The sequence below is a fragment of the Drosophila serrata genome, unplaced genomic scaffold (genome assembly GCF_035046125.1).
Source record: "Drosophila serrata isolate PLE 108 unplaced genomic scaffold, ASM3504612v1 contig_190, whole genome shotgun sequence".
NCBI lineage: Eukaryota > Metazoa > Arthropoda > Insecta > Diptera > Drosophilidae > Drosophila > Drosophila serrata.
Window position 1 is genome coordinate 253,996 of NW_028257088.1, and position 22,002 is coordinate 275,997.

The 22,002-nt window shown below is 39.4% G+C and overlaps 2 protein-coding genes across 20 annotated transcripts in view; one reads left to right on the top strand and one right to left on the bottom strand.

Annotated features, from left to right (window-relative positions):
- Positions 1 to 22,002, top strand: part of sdk (sidekick cell adhesion molecule) — a 106,303-nt gene that overhangs the window by 72,117 nt on the left and 12,184 nt on the right. For 6 of the 19 annotated variants that reach the window (XM_086829227.1, XM_086829228.1, XM_086829231.1 and 3 more), the window contains exons 4-9: positions 5,584 to 5,760; positions 6,864 to 7,617; positions 7,691 to 7,818; positions 8,267 to 8,464; positions 15,871 to 15,990; positions 16,222 to 16,377. In XM_086829227.1, coding sequence (XP_086685353.1) covers positions 5,584 to 5,760; positions 6,864 to 7,617; positions 7,691 to 7,818; positions 8,267 to 8,464; positions 15,871 to 15,990; positions 16,222 to 16,377 — 1,533 coding nt within the window. The remainder of the gene's footprint in view (positions 1 to 5,583; positions 5,761 to 6,863; positions 7,618 to 7,690; positions 7,819 to 8,266; positions 8,465 to 15,870; positions 15,991 to 16,221; positions 16,378 to 22,002) is intronic. The other 13 variants (XM_086829237.1, XM_086829238.1, XM_086829240.1 and 10 more) reach the window with 5 other exon arrangements.
- Positions 20,692 to 21,854, bottom strand: LOC110178205 (thioredoxin-related transmembrane protein 1-like). Its single transcript, XM_020945241.2, has one exon. It carries the CDS (start codon positions 21,722 to 21,724, stop codon positions 20,777 to 20,779), a length of 948 nt encoding a protein of 315 aa, XP_020800900.1. The 5' UTR covers positions 21,725 to 21,854; the 3' UTR covers positions 20,692 to 20,776.

Sequence of the window (22,002 nt, forward strand, 5' to 3'; positions counted from 1 at the left end):
AAAGATGTGCAAAAAGTAACACAACAATTTAGTTCACTTTGAGTTGGCAAAGAAAAGACAAATAGCCACAAAACATGATGAATAATAATGATTTCTGTATACTGAAATGTAGCAAAAATATATTGCAAGATTTGAAAAGAAATAGAAGAAGGTTGTATAGTAAAGATTTAATTTCAAACTATATTTAAATAATAAAGAAAATCTTTGATATGCATAGTTAAAAGCTTTAATTAAATTTCAAAGCTTAAACTCTAATTCTAAATATTATGAAATATTTAAATGGTTTACTTTTATAATTATTCATATTAATAAAGACATTTTTTTAAACATTTTCCTTAATAAATAAAGTCTTTATTATAATAGTTTCAATATAAATAAACACCTTTGATATATATTATTAATAGATTTCATTGAATTTCAAACTGAATCTCTGGTTTATGATTAATACTAATAGAGCATGTTCCTCAACAAATAAACTCTTTATGATAATATGTAATAATATTTATTATACTTATGATTATGGTTACAAGTTTAAATCCCCAACTTTAAGACCCTTTTGAAAATATCACTTTAAAAGTCTTTAACAACTAGAATTCATTTCGAAAGAGTTAAAGCGTTTAAGTTGGCCAATTTTTGGGTCACCAAACGTGGCTTTTGGTCGCTTTGTCCGGATTTTCGAGTGACCTCTGAACTCGAATGAAACCCAATGGAAAGCTGAACGACTGACTGTCAGACTGACGGGACAAAGGATACGCACTGAGTGTCTCTATGTGTGTGCTCCTGCCTGTGTTTGCCTGTGCTTTTTGGTGGATTTTAGGCCCAGGCCCAGGACCAAGTCCAGGCAGGGCTGGATGAGCTGATCGGATATCTTTCGGGTCGAGAGTTGTGTCCAAGTTGACGGATTTGGCAAATGGACTTTCCGACTTTCCGATTTTCCCAATGTAAAGAGAGAGCGAGAGTAAAGAGGACATATTGAGGGAGTTATAAATGCCACAGCCAGGCTTACCTCCACTATATATATATATATATATATATATATATATGTATCCTGCCAACTTCCGATTGCTTCTAAATGCAATTGATTTCGCGTAGCTTTTGATGGGTTTGCACTGGCCACAAATCAAACAATTTCCGTATGCGGGGATTCCCCCTCCTTACTTTCCACAGACCAAACGAGAGAGAGATAGATAGAGAGCTGTTGCATACAAATGCAATTTGTTGCGTTGCGTCGCCTGTTTATTGAATTTATTTATATGCAGTTTGGCTTAGACACTGACTGCCTGATTGATTGATTGATTGACTGACTGACTGGCTGGTTGGTTGCTTGCTTGCTTGGCTGATTGAGTGGCATTTTCCGCAAAGGAAAGAGCAGCGGAAATATGGCGATGACTTGAAAAGCGTAGCACACTTTTACGGGCTCAAGAAGTCAAACATTCCAAAGAGCGGATAAAACGAAGAAGCAAAGAGTTAAGTAACGAAGTTTTGACATTTTAGTTGCTTTGAGGTATACATTTTTGTGGTTTTAAGTTTCAATTTAATTAATTTTTATTCATTTTAAATATATATGATACATATATTCACACAATAAAGAAGTCAATTTTAAGCCCAAAGTTGACCCTGATGAGTTCTAAGTAATTACTAGCCCATAAAATTTGTGTTTCTTTTTTAATGAAAATATTATGTGTAATCTGCATTGTCAATGTCTTTTGGGATTCGGTTTTCCGAAAAAAGTATTCCCTTTTTACTATCTGATTGACTCTCTTCCCAAGAGAGAATGTAAATTTTAGCTTTCCTTGGCTTCTGTACATTTTCCCCTCTTCTTTTTCTTATTTTTGGGCTTGGCCTTAAGTTCTTATTTTTTTTTCTTACGCTTTGTGCCTGGGCTCTTTTTTTTTTTGGAGTGACAGGAGTGACTTTGTATGGCTTGGTCTTAAAGGATTTTTGTCAGTTTAGTTATTAAAAACTCATTACACACACAAATGCTGAGAAGAGCTAGCACATGTGTGCAGGCACTGAGAGAAAAGGGATTGAAAAATAAAGATTTTATAGAAAATTTTTTTAAATTTATAAGGATAGTTTTGATGTGTCAAACTTTTATGTAAGAGAAACTTGATATGATTATGAATGCTTAGTTTCGCTATTGAATTAATTTTATAAAATTAAATTAAATAAATAAAAGCCAGACAAGTTCTAAAATTCCCAACAACTTCTAGTCGAAAAATAGGTAAATATACAGTAAACGTGTACTGGGCTTTCTCCTGAAATATTAGTATTTCCTTGGCTGAATCCTAGTGTTTTTATGGCTTTAAAAATATAGTTGCTAAAAAAAAAAATGGGAATTTGTTAGACAAAATATTTTATAACTAAAAATTTACACACAAATTAATAATAATAATAATAATTAGGATAATAGGAATAATATAAGTCTAGTTCTTTGATTTTATTTGTGCGATCTTTGATCTACTTTTGCAGTGCCTTTTCTCGACTTAGGGTCCTTCTGGGACTATCTCTCATTTCTTCCTCCCCTCTGTCTATCATCCTCTCTCTCTCTCACCCTGTTTCTCCTTCTTTTTCTCTGCTTATTGGGCTTTCGCTTCGATTTAGCGCTGACACATTTCGCTGGAGAATGTTTGTTTCTTCGCTTTCTTTCTTTTTCCTTTCATTTTTTTTTGCTCTCTTCCTTTGCTGTTGACTAACGGCACTCTGATGTGTGAGCTTGCTGGTGTCCTTGTGCCATGTGTGTCTGTGTGTGAGTGTGTGTGTGCGCCTGTGTCCATGTGTATTTGCCTTACAATTCCCCAAATTGTAATTTTATAGCAGCGTCATTGCCCAAAATGCTCAAATAGACTTTTGCCTTTTGGTCCTTTTTTCAGTTCCTTTTTTTTTTCTTGTGTCCTACCCCTTCTCCAAGTCCATCCTTGTGTGCTTTCATATCCTTCTTTTTTTTTTTTTTCTTGGACCAACACTTGAGAAACTTTTGGCCGCCTTCTCGCAGCTATTCTCAAGTTGATTCCATTTGATTCCTATTCTCGACTGGTAGTTTCCAGTTTCGCTTCTAACTCGGCTCAATTCGATTTTGTCTGCAAACTGAATGAAGTGAATTGCATTGCCATTGGCCACGTTTGGTACTGTCTGCTACCCTGTAAGTGCCCCTTGGGGGATTTTGTGCTAAAAGGGGTGAAATAGAGTATCTCTTAATTATCTGTGATACTATATTGCAAGACCAGGATTATCTTTCATAGAAATTGAGATAAGGAATGATGCAAGATATCCTTGATTTTCTCAACTAAATTTTAGGGTAACTAAAAAGAGATTTCCTGGTAAATTTAATGAAGAATCACCCCTAGAATTAACTTTTACAATGACAAAGTTCAATTCCCGGAAAAGGTTTCTAATTTCAGCAAAGCTACCTATCCTGGCATTATTATATCAATGAGAAGTAGAGGGTATCAGGAGACTAAACCCAAGCTAAACACCTTCTTTCCACCTTCTCCCCTTAAGACCCCGGCCCTCCTTGAGCTCTTTGGCAAAGCGTTGATGGGACAGGCGATGGGTTTTGGTGTTGGGTTTTGGGATTGGGGATTGGGGATTGGGATTGGGGATGGAGATGGCTTGATGACCGGATTTTGGGCCTCCGGCCATCCGTCTCCGGCGACCGTCCTGTGATGTGCACTCAATCCTGTTGCATCCTGGGCCAGTTAGGCGAATGGCATATTTTATTCAGAGTTTCATTTAGTCGAACCGTTCCATCGTGCCACCGCCCTGCCGCTGGCCTCCCCCAGGTCACATGTAATTTTTGTTTAGCCATTCCAATTGCAATTCCATTCCGCCAGGGGAGTTTCCCAAGCCCATATAAATCAACTTTAATTTAAATGCCGACTGGCTGCCTCACTGGCTCACTGGCTGACTGCAATGAAATCGGAATGAGCTGTGGAGAGCTTCCACTTTGAGAGGTCTTGCCATATCCATATCCTTTCTCTTCAACTTCTCTCGGGATGCTCAAACAAATGAAGCCAACTGTGGCCAGGAGAATGTGTCCTTTGTGCTCCGTGCTCCGTACTCTGTGCTCCTGCCTCCATCTACTCTACTCTGCCTCCCTTTATGACGATGAGGAGAAGGAACTCGGTCGGGCCAGCATGCGATTAAATCGCTTTGTGCGGTCTTTTTCAGTGGCGGGGGATTAAACATGGGGGAGAGGGATGAAAACTTATAATTGATGGATTACTGAACAAAAAATTGGCCAGTTAAGCCCTTATGTACTGAATATTTAAATAGGATTAATCGATTTAATCGATTTGAGATGATTTTCATTAACCATAGATCAGATGTGTTGCTGTTTAAATTATTCAAAAGCAAGATAATGTATTTAATTTGTAAAATTCAATGATTTAAATATAAAGAACAATATTTTTGGGTAATATAATATGTAGAAAAATATAGGATGGAGTATATAGTAACCTGATACTCCGTAAATGGTGTAATATATATTTAACAAGAAACGAAGCTTCATTTCATTCACCGTTTTGCATTTTTCTCTATTTTTAACGATCGTTTGTATGACAGCTATATTGTATAGTAGTCCGAATTTTAGGAAATTTTACGCATAATTCTAGATCAATATATAATGGCTATATATTAAATTTAATAAAAATCTGTTGAAAAATGCAAAAGTTATAATTTTTGAATTTAAAACTTTCCGATCGTTCCTATGGCAGCTATATATATATGTATATATCGTCCACCGATTCGCCATGCTCCGATTTATATACTTGTAAAATTATATAAAAGAATAACTCTATAGTTTCTTAAATTTGTTCAAAGACAAATCTCTCACATCTGTGCATATGATTCCCAAATGGTTCTAACCTCCCCGGAACGAAGTGGCTTCTGCCGGCCACGTTTCAGAAATGTGTTGTGTTACAAAAGTTGCAAGTCATTGTTTACAAGTGTTCAAAGTTAGTAAAGTTAGTATCATACATGCTTACTGGTCATAGATATTTACTGATCATAGTTACTTGCTGTTCAGAGTTACTTACTGGTCATAGATCGATATTTGGCGTAAGAATTTATATATAAATCCATATTTTAAAGTTTTGATGTACATATGTGCTATAAATCAATTTTCTGTTTGATGTATCTGTCAATATAATTGGAAAGTGTAAAAAACTAATAAAGGAACATATAGTAAACGATAATTTTGTTAGTTTTTAATATTCTCATAATATCGGCATTGTACTATTTTTCGAAGGTATAATAGTATTGATCTATAACTTTAAATGCAGAATTTCTCGAAACGTACAGTTTCCATTTATTAAAATTTAAGATTTTTTTTAGACATATTGATTATATATTAAACTTCTCCCGATAACCCTATGGCTTAACCTTTGTGCCACGTCACTGGACATTTCTGGTTCCCTTTGTCAATGGAAATCAAATAAGGCCGCCATGCGTTTTAATGATATGTACGAGATACCCTTAACTACCATCCTCTACCTTCATTTTTTGCACTCTCCAAGGGATATTTATTAAAGAATTTCCCCCAGTACTCACTTACTCACTCTTTCTCTCTTTATGTCTTTACAGGATACCCGCAGCCCACATATCGATGGCTAAAGGATGGCGTCCCCGTGGGCGACTTCTCGTCCAGCCAGTTCTATCGCTTCCACAGCACCCGGCGTGAGGATGCGGGTAGCTATCAGTGCATTGCCAAGAACGATGCCGGATCCATATTCAGTGAGAAGAGCGATGTTGTTGTGGCCTGTAAGTATAAAATACTTACATATATGTACATATAAACCCAATTCATTCGACGAGAAAAGTTGGTTAAGATTGGGGTTAGTTGGGAGAGAGAAATTCGAGACACTCCTGGGAGAAGTTGGAGCGTCAGCTTGAGTTACCAATTAAGTTGCAAAATGCTGGCAAGTCATTGATGGCTTATTGAAGCTTACTTGGTCTCATTAACTACCCAATTATCTATAGTTTAGACTTTATTTATAGGTAATTCAAGTTGAAGTCTAAGTATCTTGCAAGTAATGTGATATTAAAAATTCAAACATTGTCCCGTGAGCGTGAGGGATTCTAGGTGAAGGAGTACTAATCAAGCGCCCAAGGACCCGTACGCCATCAATGTTTAGCTGCTAATTTTTCTTTAATGCGAACTTAATTACAACGAGAGCGGAACGGCGGCAACGCAGGAGGGGGGTTAAGTGTGGCGTGTGGCGTGTGGGTGGTAGGGGGTTAAGGGTCACCGGGTTTTAGGTGTGGATGTAACGAACAATTAGACAAGTAAGTGTGAGTGACACTTGAGCTGGCTCGCTCGCTCGCTCGCTCTGAATTACCCCTCAACTACTTGAACCTAATAAATCGAGCGGGTAGGCCCTCGACATGGAAGCCACCCGAAGCCCCGACACCGATCCCAGGCATACCCATCCATCCATCCATTCATGGTGACCTTCTTTTCGGTGGGGATCTCCCACTCAATCTCTCCCCCAGGAGGAGGTGAGAGATGGGACTGACTGACTGACTCGATGACTCGTCGACGGGTTGACTTGGAGCAGCGGCATCGTCTTGAGCACTTAATTAATTGTAGGACCGAGACCAAGTGCCTAAACTGAACTAATAACCTTTAAAGCTCAGTTGGATAGCAGCACTATGTACGCACATAAGGGGGGTTGGTGGTGGTGGTGGTAATGGGGAATGGAGGTCAGAGATGAGCGAGGTTAAATTGACTTGCCCGCAGGCCGTTCAACGCGTTGCCTTCAATTCAATTAGCGAATGACACCACAGGAAGATAGAGCTCTCTTAGAGATCCAAATTCTATAAAATTAAATTAATTTAATTAATAATTTCTACTTGCTTTACAGACATGGGCATCTTTGAGAATACCACCGAGGGTCGCCTTACCGTGACCAGTGGACACCCGGCCATTTTTGATATGCCTGCCATTGACTCGGTGCCGGTGCCATCGGTGATGTGGCAATCGGAGGACGGTCCCTTGAACTATGACATCAAGTATGCCTTCACCCAGGCCAATCAGTTGATTATCCTGAGTGCCGACGAGAATGACCGAAGGGGCTACAGGGCCAAGGCGATCAACACGCAGCTGGGCAAGGAGGAGAGCAGCGCCTTTGTCCATTTGAATGTCAGCGGAGATCCGTACATTGAGGTGGCACCGGAGATTGTTGTCCGGCCGCAGGATATCAAGGTGAAGCTTGGCACCGGCGTCGTCGAACTACAGTGCATTGCCAATGCCCGTCCTTTACACGAATTGGAAACATTGTGGCTCAAGGATGGCTTGGCCGTGGAAACGGCCGGCGTAAGGCACACCCTCAACGATCCCTGGAATCGCACATTGGCCCTGCTCCAGGTGAATAGCTCTCATTCCGGGGAGTACACCTGCCAGGTGCGATTGCGCAGCGGTGGCTATCCGGCTGTCACGGCCACAGCTCGTCTTCAGATCCTGGAACCACCTGTGTTCTTTACACCCATGCGAGCAGAGACCTTCGGGGAGTTCGGGGGACAGGTGCAGCTTCCCTGCGATGTGGTGGGTGAGCCCACGCCCCAGGTCAAGTGGTTTAGGAATGCCGAGTCCGTGGATCCGCATATCGAGAGCGGCAGGTGAGTGGAGAAGCGGGCAGGAGAGGTGGAATAAAGCCAAGGATTAAACGGAAAACTCTTTACACTTTTGTAGATACTCACTGAGCACGGATAATACGCTGGTAATTAAGAAACTAATCCTGGATGATGCCGCCATGTTCCAGTGCCTGGCCACCAACGAAGCCGGCGAGAACTCAGCCAGCACTTGGCTAAGAGTGAAAAGTAAGTCAAGAGCCGATTTCCATTTATGACTAGGTGACACTGGGGTAAATTAGCTGTAAAATGAGGGTACAGGAAAAGTATTAAGTGAAGAGAGAGATTTCAATTTGAGTCATTTTTGAAAGTATTTAAGCTAAAGCTAAAATTTAAATTGAATTATGGGTTAATCATAAATATTAGTTGGCTTCCTCCATAACCTTTTTCATATATCATTAAAAAACCTTTTGCTAGTGTCCAGTGTCACTTGGTCAGAATGAAAGAACTGAAAGAACTTTAAGCAAATCAAATGTTATATACTAATATGCTAAAGAAGAAGAGCTATTTCCCCTGATATATATATTGATATAATCGTTTCTCTACCTTTTACTGCCAAACTTATATATATACCATTAACCATTTTGCATTTTGCATTTTGCCCTTTTACCCCCCTTTTTTAAACTTCCTAAAAAAGAACAATATATTAACAATAACGAATTCATAGCTAACGAGGCCAAGAACCGCGTGAAGCGCTTGGCCCAGCCACGTATCCTGAGGGTAAGAGCTTCGCATGCTGGCATGGGATCGGAAAAGGGATCGGGAACGGGATCGGAAAAGGGATCGGGAACGGGATCAGGTTCCTCCTCTGGTAGACGCAAGGAGTTTCGCTTTGGTATGGGCATCGCCATTAAGCAGACCACAAAACTCACACACTTTTGCACTACTTAAATAATAGAATATAATATAATATCTAGAGTTAGTTATTGCACTGCACTTTAAGTTGTGACACTCAAGAAAACAACAAATTTTTACTCCTTACAATGTAGTGGAAAATAGCCATTTTCCTTTTGATTGTTTTGCGATTGAATTTGTCGTTTTTATTGGCTTTGGCTTGCTTTTATTTTACTGACCCTCTCCCCCTCGAGCTCTTAGCTCTAAGCTTAGATATTATCTTGCTTCTTTTGTTTTTCTGCTCCTAAACTTGCTTTTCCTATTTCCTATTTCCCACCCCGTTTAGTTCCATTCTTAATTTGTTTTTCACCCTTCGGCAGCTGCTGGAATTTTCTCTTAGTATTCTCCTAGTCTCTCTAGTATCTCTTTTAGTCTCTTGGCATTCTCTTTTTCTCTCCATTCTCGGGTCTCAAGATTGGCTTTATCAAATTTGTCAAAAGCAGAAGAATTTTTCATTCAAGTTGATTAGTCCGGCGGCACGCACCCTTCCTGCCAGCCTTCTAGCCGGATTTTCCTACCCCTACCTACTCCTTGGTGGAAAAACAAGGCTAATATAATTGAGTCCCCAAAGTTTTGATATGCATAAAGGGAAGCATTTTGTATTTTTCTTTGCGCAGTTAACTCAATTTGTATTTAACTGTTGTGCACAGTGAGCTATGAACGTTCTTCTCAAAAAAATAAAATACCAAAGACAAGAACATAAACAAAGCTAACAAGGGTAAAGGATTTTTCCTAGGAAAAAGGAATATTGTGTAAATCTTTGTTTATTCGAAGCTTGAAGATGAGCTATATAATAATTATTGAATCCTTTAATTTTGTTCATTTCAAAACTCTTTTGAATATATGTCGCAGCAGCAAGTGCAAACTTTGAGAACCCCTAAAGTACTATTAAGTGTTACGGAAAATGGCCACCTCCCCCAGGGTTGTCTTTTCCAGGGAAACTCACCCATATTTTCATCTCTATATATGTATGACAACTTGCTTTGGGACAATTTTGCATTTTAATGAATTTCATAATGCGAAAATTAAGACTGAGACACACACAAGTCACACAAGTCACACTTCTTATGCTGTCATGCTGACATGACATCGTAGGGTTTTCCAGGATATGTCCCCTTTTCCTCCTGCCCAACAGTGTCCTGTCTCTGGTCTCCTCTTTCCCTTTTGAGTGTAGCCTAAGTTGGAAGTTCCGTGCTTTTGGCCCAAGCATAATAATTGGCCATTCATGAGCCTAACCCAAAAAAGCGAGTGACTCCGCTGACGTTTTAAATATTTGACAGACAGAGTTGAGTCAAAGTGAAGTAAAGTGAAAGGAGAAAGGAGAAAGGAAGGTGCCTTGGCAAAAGGACATATTGTTTTGCGGGTCTAAAATAAGTTTCCTCTGTCTCTCTCTCTGCGTCTTCCTTGATGGGACTTTAAGCAAAGTTTTGTGCCACCACCACGCTTAAATTTTTATGGCCAGTTCAGGCGGTGCTCCTTCCTCTGTCTCTCTGTGAAGCACAGATTTTCATGTAAATTTCAAATTTCTATGCATATTTCGTTGAGTTATTCTTATGTTGGCTCGCTGCATCGTCATCTCATCATCCATTTCCATCTATTTTTATACCAGTCTTTAGCCCCAGCTGCATTGTATGCGTGCTAAACTAGTTAAAAGATTTTGTCGTCGGCGGTTTATTGAAAAACTTTTTAGCTTTATAGTTAACTTTGGCCAAGTTCCCACTGGCACTGATACACTTGGTTTTATACATATTCTTCTTTAGTTGCGCCCTCGCCAGGATTTTCTTTCTTTTCTTTTTTTTTTTTTGGCATGAGTGACTGGTAACCAATCGTTGCGGCTCATTTAATTTTATTTGCCTAGGCTAATTCGAGTCAATTTGTTTGTCTGCGCCAGCGCATTTTACGATTGTGATTCTGAAGCCATCATTTAGCCTCTCCAAAAGAGTCGTCGTCCTTAGTAGTAGTCGGTATCTCTGGGATAAGTTTTATTGCTGGCACAAGTTTCTGTTTCTGTTTCTGGTTCAGTTTATGTTGTCCGACTGCATTTAGTCTGGGTATCCGTAGGAAGGAGTTGGCCTAATCGGCTTTGTTTTGCGTCTGTGTGTGCCATGTCCTGGTACTCTTTTAAACTTGAACTCTAACCGTATGCAGTAAGCCTGGTGAGTCCTGGACCCTGGAACCCTAATTGCTCTCTGCCAAGATTATCCAGATCAGGATCAGAATCGGATTATGAACACCTTTGGTCGCTTTTGCTTTTTGACCCCGACTCGGACTCCGACTCCGTCTCTGATTCGATTAGCATCATCAGTAAAACCCGGACATCCGGTCCAACACTTTCAGTGCCTTACACTTTACACTGAAGAAAAGGTTGCTCTTGTTAGAGTATAAAAATACATTCAAGAAGAGAAGGACGATAATTGGCTTTAACCCCTTGAAATAATATGGTCAGCTAATTAGCACTTGAAAACAGTCTTTGGTCAGTCAGTCTCTTCTACTTATCATTTTAGTAAGTTGATGCCTTGCCATTGTCTTCAAGTGGAGGTTTACGCTGAAAGGAAGACAGCTAATTGGATTAATTTGTGGTTGCCTTTAAAGTTGAATTAATAATCTAGCTTGAGAATTCCTTTGGGCTATACTGGTTCACCCTAATTTGTACTGCCTTCCTCCGCGATTCTCATGTTGAGTACTTAAGACGATGGGTTTACGTGTAATAAAATTTTTGAAAAAATAATTTTCTATTTATAATTAGTAAATTGTCTGTATAAAAATAGTTTTTTGCTTAGTGTGCCCAGCCTTGACAAGGTGCCCTTCTAGCCGCTTCTCAAGTCCTGGGCCACTTGGGACTTGCTTGATTTCATTTTGCAATTTCTTTCGTTTATTGTTTGTGCGCTCGTTCATCTCCAGGTGAGGCTGCTTCTAGTCCTGCTCCTGCTCCTCCTCCTGCTCATCCTGCTCATCCTACGGCTCCTGCTGCTCCACCTGCACATCCCTACACCTTACTATGGCAACAAGTGTTTGGCATTTGTAATGCTGATTCTCCGCCGGCGACCTTATCACCCCTTCTTCATTCTCCATTTTCCGCTTGGAAGGCCACTTGAAGGATAATCCTTGTGCCGGAGCACTTTTCACTGAGATAGGCGAAGTAGAAGTTGAGCTGGGAAAATTATTTTCCAGCTTTTCGCGTCGACTTTAGTGGGTTGCGATTTGCGACTGGCTGCAACCTGGCTGCATTTTAATTGCAATGCCTCCGACTTCGTCTCGCAATGTTTGTCAAAGTTTTGCATCTTTCCCTGTTGGCCTTTTTCTTGGAGCGCCTTTGGAGCGCCTTTTGGAGCTCTTCATTTTTGTTAAGTTGGCGTAAATCTGCGTTTACTCCCACCAGAGCAGCACCTGCCACAGTCGGAGGAGTACTGCTGCTGCTGTGCATTTTCCGGCTGCCTGAGCATTTCCCTCGAAAACTCAACTTGAGTAACATAATTTCGTAATTTCCCGAAACGCAAAAGTGATTTTAATCGCCGTTTCCTGGGGAAGGAAGCCGAAAGGGGAAGCCCAGGTGCCCGCACTTAGCACCACCTACAAAGAGTATATATATATATATATATATGTGTGTGTGTGTGTGTGAGTAATTAGGTGACTTTGGGGGCGAGTGGGCGTGGCCAAATTCACTTGCCTTCCTTCCTTTCCATTTCCTTTTTGCCTGAAGACTCAATGTGCCGCCATTTCCACTTTGCGAATTTCCCTCTGTGTGTTTGTGTGGAAAGTTTTGGCTCTGTAAGTAAGTGAGCCAACAGGTGGGCTGCGGAGTGGGAGGCGGACGGAGGTCAGAGGTCACCTTAGCTTAACCCCACAATGCCCACGGTGATTGATTGCAGCGCATAGTTCAACCAAACGCGAACGTCCTTGGAGTTTCGAGTTGATTGGTCAGCGACATGCCATCTCTCCTGGTTAAGGAAATAAACTCTTCAAAGAAAATATATAGATTTTTCTTTAGATATTTTCAGTAGTTTCAAGTTGGAAAAGTATGCCATATAAATCTTTCGAAATAGAAGCAATAAAAGTTAGATTTCTTTGGAAATAATGTAATGGTTCTCTTTTGAGACAGATCTCAACAATTTTCTACCTCTAAAAATCAGAGTTCTACTTATTTGTTTGTTATATTTCCTATAAATATTTGACCCAAAAATGTGTTTCTTTGGTCAAGTAAAGCTTTGCCCGATTAGTCTTACAAATGCCGAATTTTCCAGCACTCTTTGTTTCTATTAAAAAAATGCTCCTGCAACAGCAGCAGCTCAAAGGCCTTGGCCAGGAAGTAGCCTGAGAAAAGCGGCGCTCTTTCTTTATGCTTATTGTAATAAGGAAAAAGAGCCAAGAAGCGGGGGGAGAAACTGAAACGAAAAACCGTTTAAGAAGGCAAAAGTTGAGGAAAAGTGGAGGGAAATTTAGAGCCCGACACACGACGGTTAAAAACAATTCGCATGCAAATGTTGAACTCCTCTGAAACGGCCAAGTAATGGCAATTATTGCCATCGCACGCCATTGCCCCCCAGCCCACCACCACGGGGGGAAAGTGGAAAATGTAAAGGAGCTCAGGGAGGGGGGGAAATGGAGGCTTTTCCTTCTCCCCCCCATTGGCTGAGCGAGCGTTTTATTATGACTTTAAGTTGATGGCGCGCGGCCTCTTTAGTGGGTCAACTTGAAATTAATTACGGCCCAACGAAGGCAAAAGGCACATTGACAGAAAAATATCAGAAGAAAGCAAATTTATTTAAGATTTTTTTTTAGATGTTTATAATATTTGTTATTACAATCTATAAATTATGAAATGTTGTTTACACTCAGGTAGTGAGTGCACACACTGCGTATACTTGATGGACATTACGTATACGCCGTGTGGAGTTTAGGCATAAAATTTGTTCCCTCATCCATGGCGTATACTTAATATGAATATAACGTATACGCCACCTTCTGCATAGATGCAAGTTTTCATTTACCAGGCTTTGGTCTCTCGGTTCTTTCTTTTTTTTTTGGATTTTCTTGGTTTTAGGTCTCCCTGGTGAAATCCAGCCACAAATTGTTTCTCCCGTCCCCCCGTTCGTGTCTTTAATATGCGCCTTGCGTGAGCCATAAAAAAAAGGAAAACCGGGCCAAAGGAGCCTAGGAAAAGGCAGCTACTGACCGCTGACCACCAGCTTAAGCACACTTAACACGTTTGCGAAAGAAGGAGTTATCCTTGCATATATATATATACATATATATATTTCTTGGGCTCTTAAATTTTTCATACCTTTTTTTGGCGACGACGGGACCGGAATTAAGCCCCGAAAGTGGTGTAATATCGCAGCCTGGCTTAATTGTCCTTTAAGTGTATATCGCAAAAATAAAGTTACTGCTAGACTTAATCATATTTAAATCCGGACTTAAAGTTTGCCTTCGCTGTGGAAAGTATCACTGGATTTTTGCCCTTTTTTTTCATATATGTATATATTTTCCTTTATTTATTTTTTCCCCACTGCCCGTATCAAGCAGAGAGTTGATGTCTTTATGATTTCCACAACAATTGCAATTGCAACGTACACACACACACACACAACTTACACACACACACAACTCGCACTTAATATCTTAATGTTGCAAGGAGCTGGGAAACTGGCAAAAAGGGTGGAGATGGCAATGTAAAAGGACGAATGGGTCTTTTATTGTAATTTTATGCACTTATTTACATAAGCGTAGTTAACGGGAATGCTTCATCATGCGAAATTATTACGAATATTATTACATTTACGCCACAGTAGGAAAAACACACAGCGGAAAAGCTGCCTCTCTCAGTTACAATCTTACAGTTTTCTAGGGGTTATGACATTTACAGAGTGAGGAGTGCGATGGAAAATATTTATAAAATTCAATACAGGGAAATTATATTCATTTTCCATTTTTAAGTAGTTTTTCTTAACTTTTTTCTATGTTTTATAGACAGAAATTCATGGTAATATTAAATATTTTCTATAAATATGGAAATTAGTATTGAAAAACTTTATTAAAGTAATTTTTGGCAGCAGTTTAGACAAAGAAATTTTTAATATTTTGATTACTATCTGATAAAATATAATATGAGTAAGTTTTATGTACTCAAATCGAAGAAAATCTTTAATATTATGACTTCACAATATTTTTAGAGTCATGTTAGGCCATATTTTAATTACAAAAGTATTGAATATTTTGATGACAACCTTTTATTCCAACTCTAAGCCATGTAAAGTTAATTTAAATTGATTTGAACTCATCACCCATATATAATATATTTTTGTTTTGGTTTTTATGTTGGCTAAAGTGTCAAGGCCCTGTTAAAACGCGTGGCATTTGGCCATAACAATGAAAGCCAAAGGCAGCAGTATCGTCGTCGTCGTTGATATCGCGAGTGAAAACAAGCAACAGAAGCTGAAACAGAGGGAGAAACAGCCATCGTGCCACTCAAAATCCAATAAATAATTCACATTTACCAGCACAGGAGGAAGAGAGCTGAGGAATCGGCCAGATATATACGTATATATACTCAGAGTATATGTATATGCCAACAAGCACCTGCTGCAGAGCCTCAGTATGATTAATTGGCCAGCCTTTAATTTGGTGTAATCATAATTGCAAAAGTCAGCATACAATGAAAACAGAAAGAAATGAGTACTGAGAACCGAGACAATGGGGTTGAGTTAATCAAGGACAACAGAGTGTAAAAAAGGGAATCAATTACAGGGAATTTAAAGGAATCAGCAGCAGTAAAGAGAAGTGATTAAGGAATTATCAATCGTTACGCAAATAATTTAATTAAATTGTGGCCACTCCCGTGGGGTTCGATTTCGAATTGCTGTTGCTGAAATTAAATCAAAGCTTAAATGCCATTCTCTCTCGGGAGAACCCAAAAAAATGATAGGAATAACTTGTAAAAGTTTGTAACAATAATTCCGAATGAAAGCATAAAATCCCCTAGAAATAAATAAAAAACAATCATACGCTTTACATATTTGATATCTCCATTTTTCTTCTGTTTTTTCGACACAAATAGTTGTCACATATTTATCATGTTTTTAGTGTTGTGAATTATTTAAAAAGGTATTCTTTCAGCACTAGACTTACACATGTAAATGTATAAATATTCAACACACAACAGCACAATATTTTGATTTTGTTTATTTCAGCTTCACAGTTTTTTTGAACTTAGATAAACCTTCACTACACCCTACACCCCCTATTTTTTTAATCTAACCACTAATTGAGTTAAATTTTAGCCTAAAATGTACAAGAATCTGTATTAGTAATTCCCATTTGTTAATTGTAATTTCTTTGTGGTTTCTATAGCCTCGGCTCCTGTGTTGGAACAACCCCCGCAGAATGTGACCGCCTTGGATGGCAAGGATGCCACCATATCCTGCCGGGCTGTGGGCTCCCCAAATCCCAATATAACCTGGATATACAATGGTGAGTTTATAGAGCAGACCTTTAAGCATGATATTATTAATTAATGATTATAATAATGCTAATACCAATGTCGTTCTCTTTCTTCGTTTTGCTCGCTAACTACTCGTAATGCTAACCACATCGAAAACTGCTTGTTTCCGTATCCGTATCCGTATCCGCATCGTGCACCAAACCAAAAATAACAATTCAAAAAACCAAAACCCAACCTTATCCTGGAATCCGGAGAAACAGAGACCCAACTGGTGGAGATATCCAGCCGGGTGCAGATACTCGAATCGGGTGATTTGCTCATCTCGAATATTCGATCCTCGGACGCCGGTCTCTACATTTGTGTGAGGGCCAACGAGGCGGGCAGCGTCAAGGGCGAGGCCTATCTGAGTGTCCTGGGTAAGTGTGTCCTTTCCCCCGCTCCCCTCTCTTAACTCTTAACCCAAACCCCAAAAGCAAACCCGCTTCAAGTTTTCTAACCCACCGAAAAAAAAAAGGAAAACAGAAGAAAAACCTGTAATTGCCTGCGCTCGCGTCTGTTAGTTTCAAGTGCGTCTGTCTAGTCGGCCGCTTTGAGTGTTTTAGCGTTTAGTTAGTTAACGTGGCTAACGAGGGTTGTGCGCCCTTCTCGCTGCCAACTGTTTTAGCTCGTTTTTTATGCACCATTTTCGACCCTTTTTTACTAGACTGCATTTTAGACTAGAGACTAGAGGGGGAGGTGACCCGCAGCTTTTAACTCGTATTAATAAACATTTAAATGGCTTTAAGCGTATGCCAAGCATGTACATTTTTTTTGTCCCCTCATTGCTTGTTTAATTTAAAGGGTTTTACAAAATGTTGTAGTGGCTAATTGAATGAAATTAAGTTTTATAAGTATTTTAGGTACTTGAAATCTCTTAAAACGAAAAAGAAGCTAATGTTTGGTTATCCTGGCAGTTTCGATTAATCATAACTAAGGCAAAAATGCATTGATTTCAATTAAAAAAACTGTTCTATGCTAGTTTTTATTAGATTAATAAATCTGCATACTCAATTTAAAATGTTGAAAAATTAAAATTTTCATTTGAAAGTTTTAATAATTTTGATAATGTAAAAATTTTCAAAATTTACATTTTGGCCGGACATGGCTAGTATGACTAAGTTTCTTGTGCTGATCAAGAATATATATGGTTTATAGGGTCTTAAATGACTTCTTCATTGATTAAAATTATATAATCCTCTGCAAGATTCGATATTTATCAATATTTTAATTTGACATTTTCTCTCGGAAAATCAAATCTTAAAAAACTCATAACTAAGTCAACAATGCATTAATTTCAATTCGGAAAATTTTGCTATGTTAGTTTTTTATAGGTTAATAAATCTGCATACTTAGTTGAAAATAATAAACAAATTCCATTTTTTATAAAATTTTAACGATGTTACGCCTTAAAAAATTTTCAAAATTAAAAAAAAAATTAAATTTTGACCAGACATAACCAGATCGACTCAGTTTTTTGTGCTGATCAAGAATATATATATATCTTTTATGACTCCTTCACTGCTTTGCAGCCTCCTAACTTAAATTAGAATACCCTGCAAGGATATAAATATGCTTAAAAGTATGCTACAATATTTTGCATCTAATCCATGCTTTTTGTTGTTTTAAAAAGTGAATTTAACTTTACTGATAACAACATATAACATCTTACATCTTAGTAAATCATTTTCTTAGTAACTTATAAACTATTTTGATTAGAAATAAATCCAAAATTAAATATACAATGATGTCTTGAATTAAAGCAAAGCCTTGGTTTATTCTTTGACAGCTTTTGAAGTAATTCCAAGTCTCTGTCCCTCTCTTATGTATGTTTTTTGTTTAGCAAAGTAAAAAGACATATAAAATACTTGGCAATATCTTAAAAATATGCCGCAAGGCATTCTCGTTTTATAGAATTAAACCTTTTCCCCAACTGCCCTCTCGCTGCGAGCATTTCACTTGCGGCGAATAATTCTTTATTTCTTTATACTTTTGGTCCTTTTTTGGCAGTGCTCCTATATCTGGCCTCGCCGCCCCCGCATCAATTGTTCAATCGCAGGCTTTGATGTTGGCACATCCTGCCAGCGACTGTTACTGAAATGCTGTCAGCAGTTTTCATTGGTTTTCCCCCCGCCGACCACCGAGAAAACTTCTGTGTAACCACAAAAGAGATTTAAATTGAGTTTACTTACCAAAAATGCTCCCTATTAGACAGACAGTTGAGTTTTGTTGTTTGTGCACCTGTTTTTCCTGCAGAGATCATCTCAACTCTTTCAAGCGTGTGTGAGGCTCGATGGCACCAAATCATTGCCAATGACATTTTAAGTGCACGCAAAAAAATTGGGATTAACTTCTGATTATTTTGGGGAAAAATTCTCATTACAAAATGCATTGTCTTTAGTAGCTTTTAGGGAGTTTTCATAGGCATGTTTGGGATGTACTATATATAGGAGAGGAAAAGTCCGATCGATCTTAATAATATGTTGAGTGCAAAAAAATTGGGATTAACTTCTGATTATTTTGGGGAAAAATTCTCATTACAAAATGCATTGTCTTTAGTAGCTTTTAGGGAGTTTTCATAGGCATGTTTGGAATGTACTATATATAGGAGACGAAGTCAGATTGATCTTAATAATATGTTGAAAAAACATACATTTAAAATATTGATCAAGTCAATAAAATGCCCCAATAAATGTTATTTCACTTCTCTATATATATTTTTCCGTATATAAACTATATCAATGTTAAATTTCTTAATAATTTATAGACAAGCATAAATGCATTTAAGAAAATACGTAGAAATTGTGTTAAACACAATCAATGTATTTTATTTTTCACTGTGTATTATCTGGTTGTTATTTGTGCGTTAGTGTTTGGCCCCAAACGTCGCATCAAATCAACTAAAATGCATGGTCCAATAATAATAATGTGTGTCATCAAAGCCGCAGTGGCCGCAACAGGACAACAGGACAACAGGACAACAGGACATGACAGAGCCCGGCCAGAGCCAGTGGCAAGCCAGGATGAGTTCCATTTTGGAGTGCTCCCTCATGGGCAACAGCAGCGTCAATTGCTTTTGTGATAATACAAAAATCCAGCACATACATTTCCACACACACACACACATGTCTTTTAGGTTATATTTGGGGCTTTGACTTTTTCCGAGCTGTGGAAAAACATGGTCGAAAAACCGGAAAATCCGAAAGCTTCAAATGATTTTTTAAGGGTTTTTGTTGATGCCTCTGCCTCCGTCATTGCCATTGTGTTGTTTGTGTAATTAAAGTTGATTTGCACATGCAATATTTTTCGGCCCTGACTGGGTGTGTGTGTGTTGTCCTGTGTGTGTCCTGTGTGTGTGTCCTGTGTGTGTATTTTGTATGTGCGGGGTCCTAAAAGGCAGCATCAATGTGCGGCTAATTGGCAAAACGCTCAGAAACGTGGAATGCTGCGGCCCGCGGACTACGGACTCCACACCATTCCGGGGAGTCCGGGGACTTTGGCCACCAAAATGATGGCAGTTTTCCATCACCCTTAACCCATCAGGACCGCGGCAAAGCCCCTATGCTCCCTACCTCTGCGAACTCCCTACCCTGCCTGCCTTATTTGTGTTTGTTGCATAAAACACAGGGCCCAAGACCGACAAAGAAATACAAAAAAAAAGAGGAACAGGAACGTAGACAGAATGAAGCATAAGTAACGAAGTAGGAAATACCCTCTAAAGTTTCTAGAAGAAATCTAAAGTTTAGTTGATAAAAGATAAGGAGAGAAAGAGGGGAAAGATTAAAGAAGTTATATTTATTTAGTTTGAAGAAGTTTTTAGCTAGGTTTAATGATATTTCAAGTCTTGTTTGCCTTTAGATTCACTAAAAAATATAAATTATCTATAAATACACTCTCAGGGGGAAAAATTAAAGAAGTTATATTCAATTAATTTGAAGAAGTTTTTAAGTACATTTTATGATATTTCAAGACTCTTTTACCATTTAAATCACTATAAAATATACATTTTCTATAAATACACTCTCTTCTTAAAGAAGCCCATTTATATTTAATATATAAAATACCCTTTTAAGTAAAAGGAAAACCCCCAGAGTCTATACTTTTGCTAGGGTAACCTTTGGTTACCGCTTTTCTTTTTTTTTTTTGGTAGGCGAGTGAGGGGATAAAACAAGGTTCATTTGTGGACCTTTCAGTGCAGGGCCGTGCCATGCCATGCCATGCAGTTCATCTCGTCCAGAGGAGTCCCTCGTCCCTCGTCCGTAGTCCGTGCCCAGCCATATGGGGAAAGCTCAAACTGAACTCTGGAAAGGAACTTGGCTTATGGCAAACAGACCGACACCGCTGGCAACAACAAGGACAACACTGGGAGGCCATATCCATACATATAACACCAGGAGAGGAACACCAGGAGAGGAACACCAGGAGAGGAACAGCTCCACCACCAATGTCTAGGCCACGTTGGGCGCGTTGAACTTTTGATGCATGCGGGCCAAGTGACTGAAAAGGGCTAAAAAGAAAAAAAATTCCACAAAAAAAGAACTGGCAAAAGGAAAAGAAAAGAAAAGCAGGCATAAAATAAATAAAATCAAAAGAGAAAGCCATACATAAAGCGGAACAAACGATGCCCGAACGATGCTCCCAGTGTGTGGTACCAGGGAATACCCTGTAGAAGGAATGAGATTAAATAGAATCAGTTTAGATTAAACTCTTTATTAGGTTCTGTATTTATATAAGTTCTGTTCTGTTGCTTAGTCTAGTCCTGGAGAAATCCTGTTCCACTTAGATGCTGCGACGGCGGAGTTTGCGCATGCGCGCCTTTTCTATATCCTCTGGCGTTTCAGTTGCAAAATTGCGGAAGAACTTGGCCAGCTTGGGATTGTAGTCGCCGTTCAACTCCGGCTCCAGTGCCTCAACAAATTCCTCCGCTGCCTCAATACACTCTGCAATCTCGACATATTCCTCTTCATCGAAAATTTGCTCCTGCTGCTCTTCGGCAATAGCATAATAGTCATAGTCCTCGGTATCTAGATTTTCCAAATCTTTGAAAAGTTTCTCTTCCAATTCGCTGAAGCCCTGGCATTCCCTATCCATGGGTATGGGTCCAGTCACAAAGTCCCTGATCCACACGAGCAATGAGCCCAGAGTGGCGCCCAAGAATACAGTTCCGATGGCCATCACGACATAGGATCCGCCATCGCTAAGACCGAACTGCTCCTCCAGGTAGGCCTTGATGTCCTTGAGGGTGTGGGATAGCTTAGCGAAAAACCCCATAATGGACATGTTAATGGCATTGGGTTTCATCCAGTTGGACAGTGGTGGTGTGCCCTTCCACAGCTCCTTCTTCACGTAATTGAATAAGGCGGCATCATAGACAGCACCGCGATACTGACGGAACTCGGCATCCTTGACATGAAAGATCGTTGGCACAGCGGTCACATAGAAGCGTCCACTGAGCGAGGGTGCAGTGGTTACATCCACTTTGGCCACCTTCACCGGGTCATCCGTGGCCATTTGGGCGAAAAGCTCCCAGGTGACAGCCAGATCCTTGCAGGCCTGGCACCACGGAGCAACGAATACGATCATCCACTCACCCTGCAGCATCTCCTGCCAATTCTCCTCGTTCAGCTCAATCAGCTGGCCATCGAGATGCAGTTCATCCTGATCCGTCGCCGGCTCCGCTGACACCAACAGCAGAACCAGCACGACAAGGTGTGATTTCCAAATCATTTTTAGTCTTAGTTTCTTGCTTTCCGTTCGATTTTGTAATTTTAGTTTAGAAATTTGTGACCTTCCAGACTGCTCTCTCCTACAATTGTAGTTTTTGGGTTTCAGTTTTCCTATTGACTTTTTAAGGCAAAAGTCAAGGCTTACTAGGATACTTTAGGGTTTCGATATTCATAGGTGCGATAAATTAATGGGAAAAGGGTTTAGAGATGGCAGAAATGACGGGAAAGTTAATCTATATACTGTTTGATATAGCAAACTAATTTTATCGGAAAACCAAA

What these genes read in the sequence shown, in the direction of transcription:
- LOC110178205 (XM_020945241.2), bottom strand. Translation starts at nt 21,724, where the DNA reads ATGATTTGGAAATCACACCTTGTCGTGCTGGTTCTGCTGTTGGTGTCA.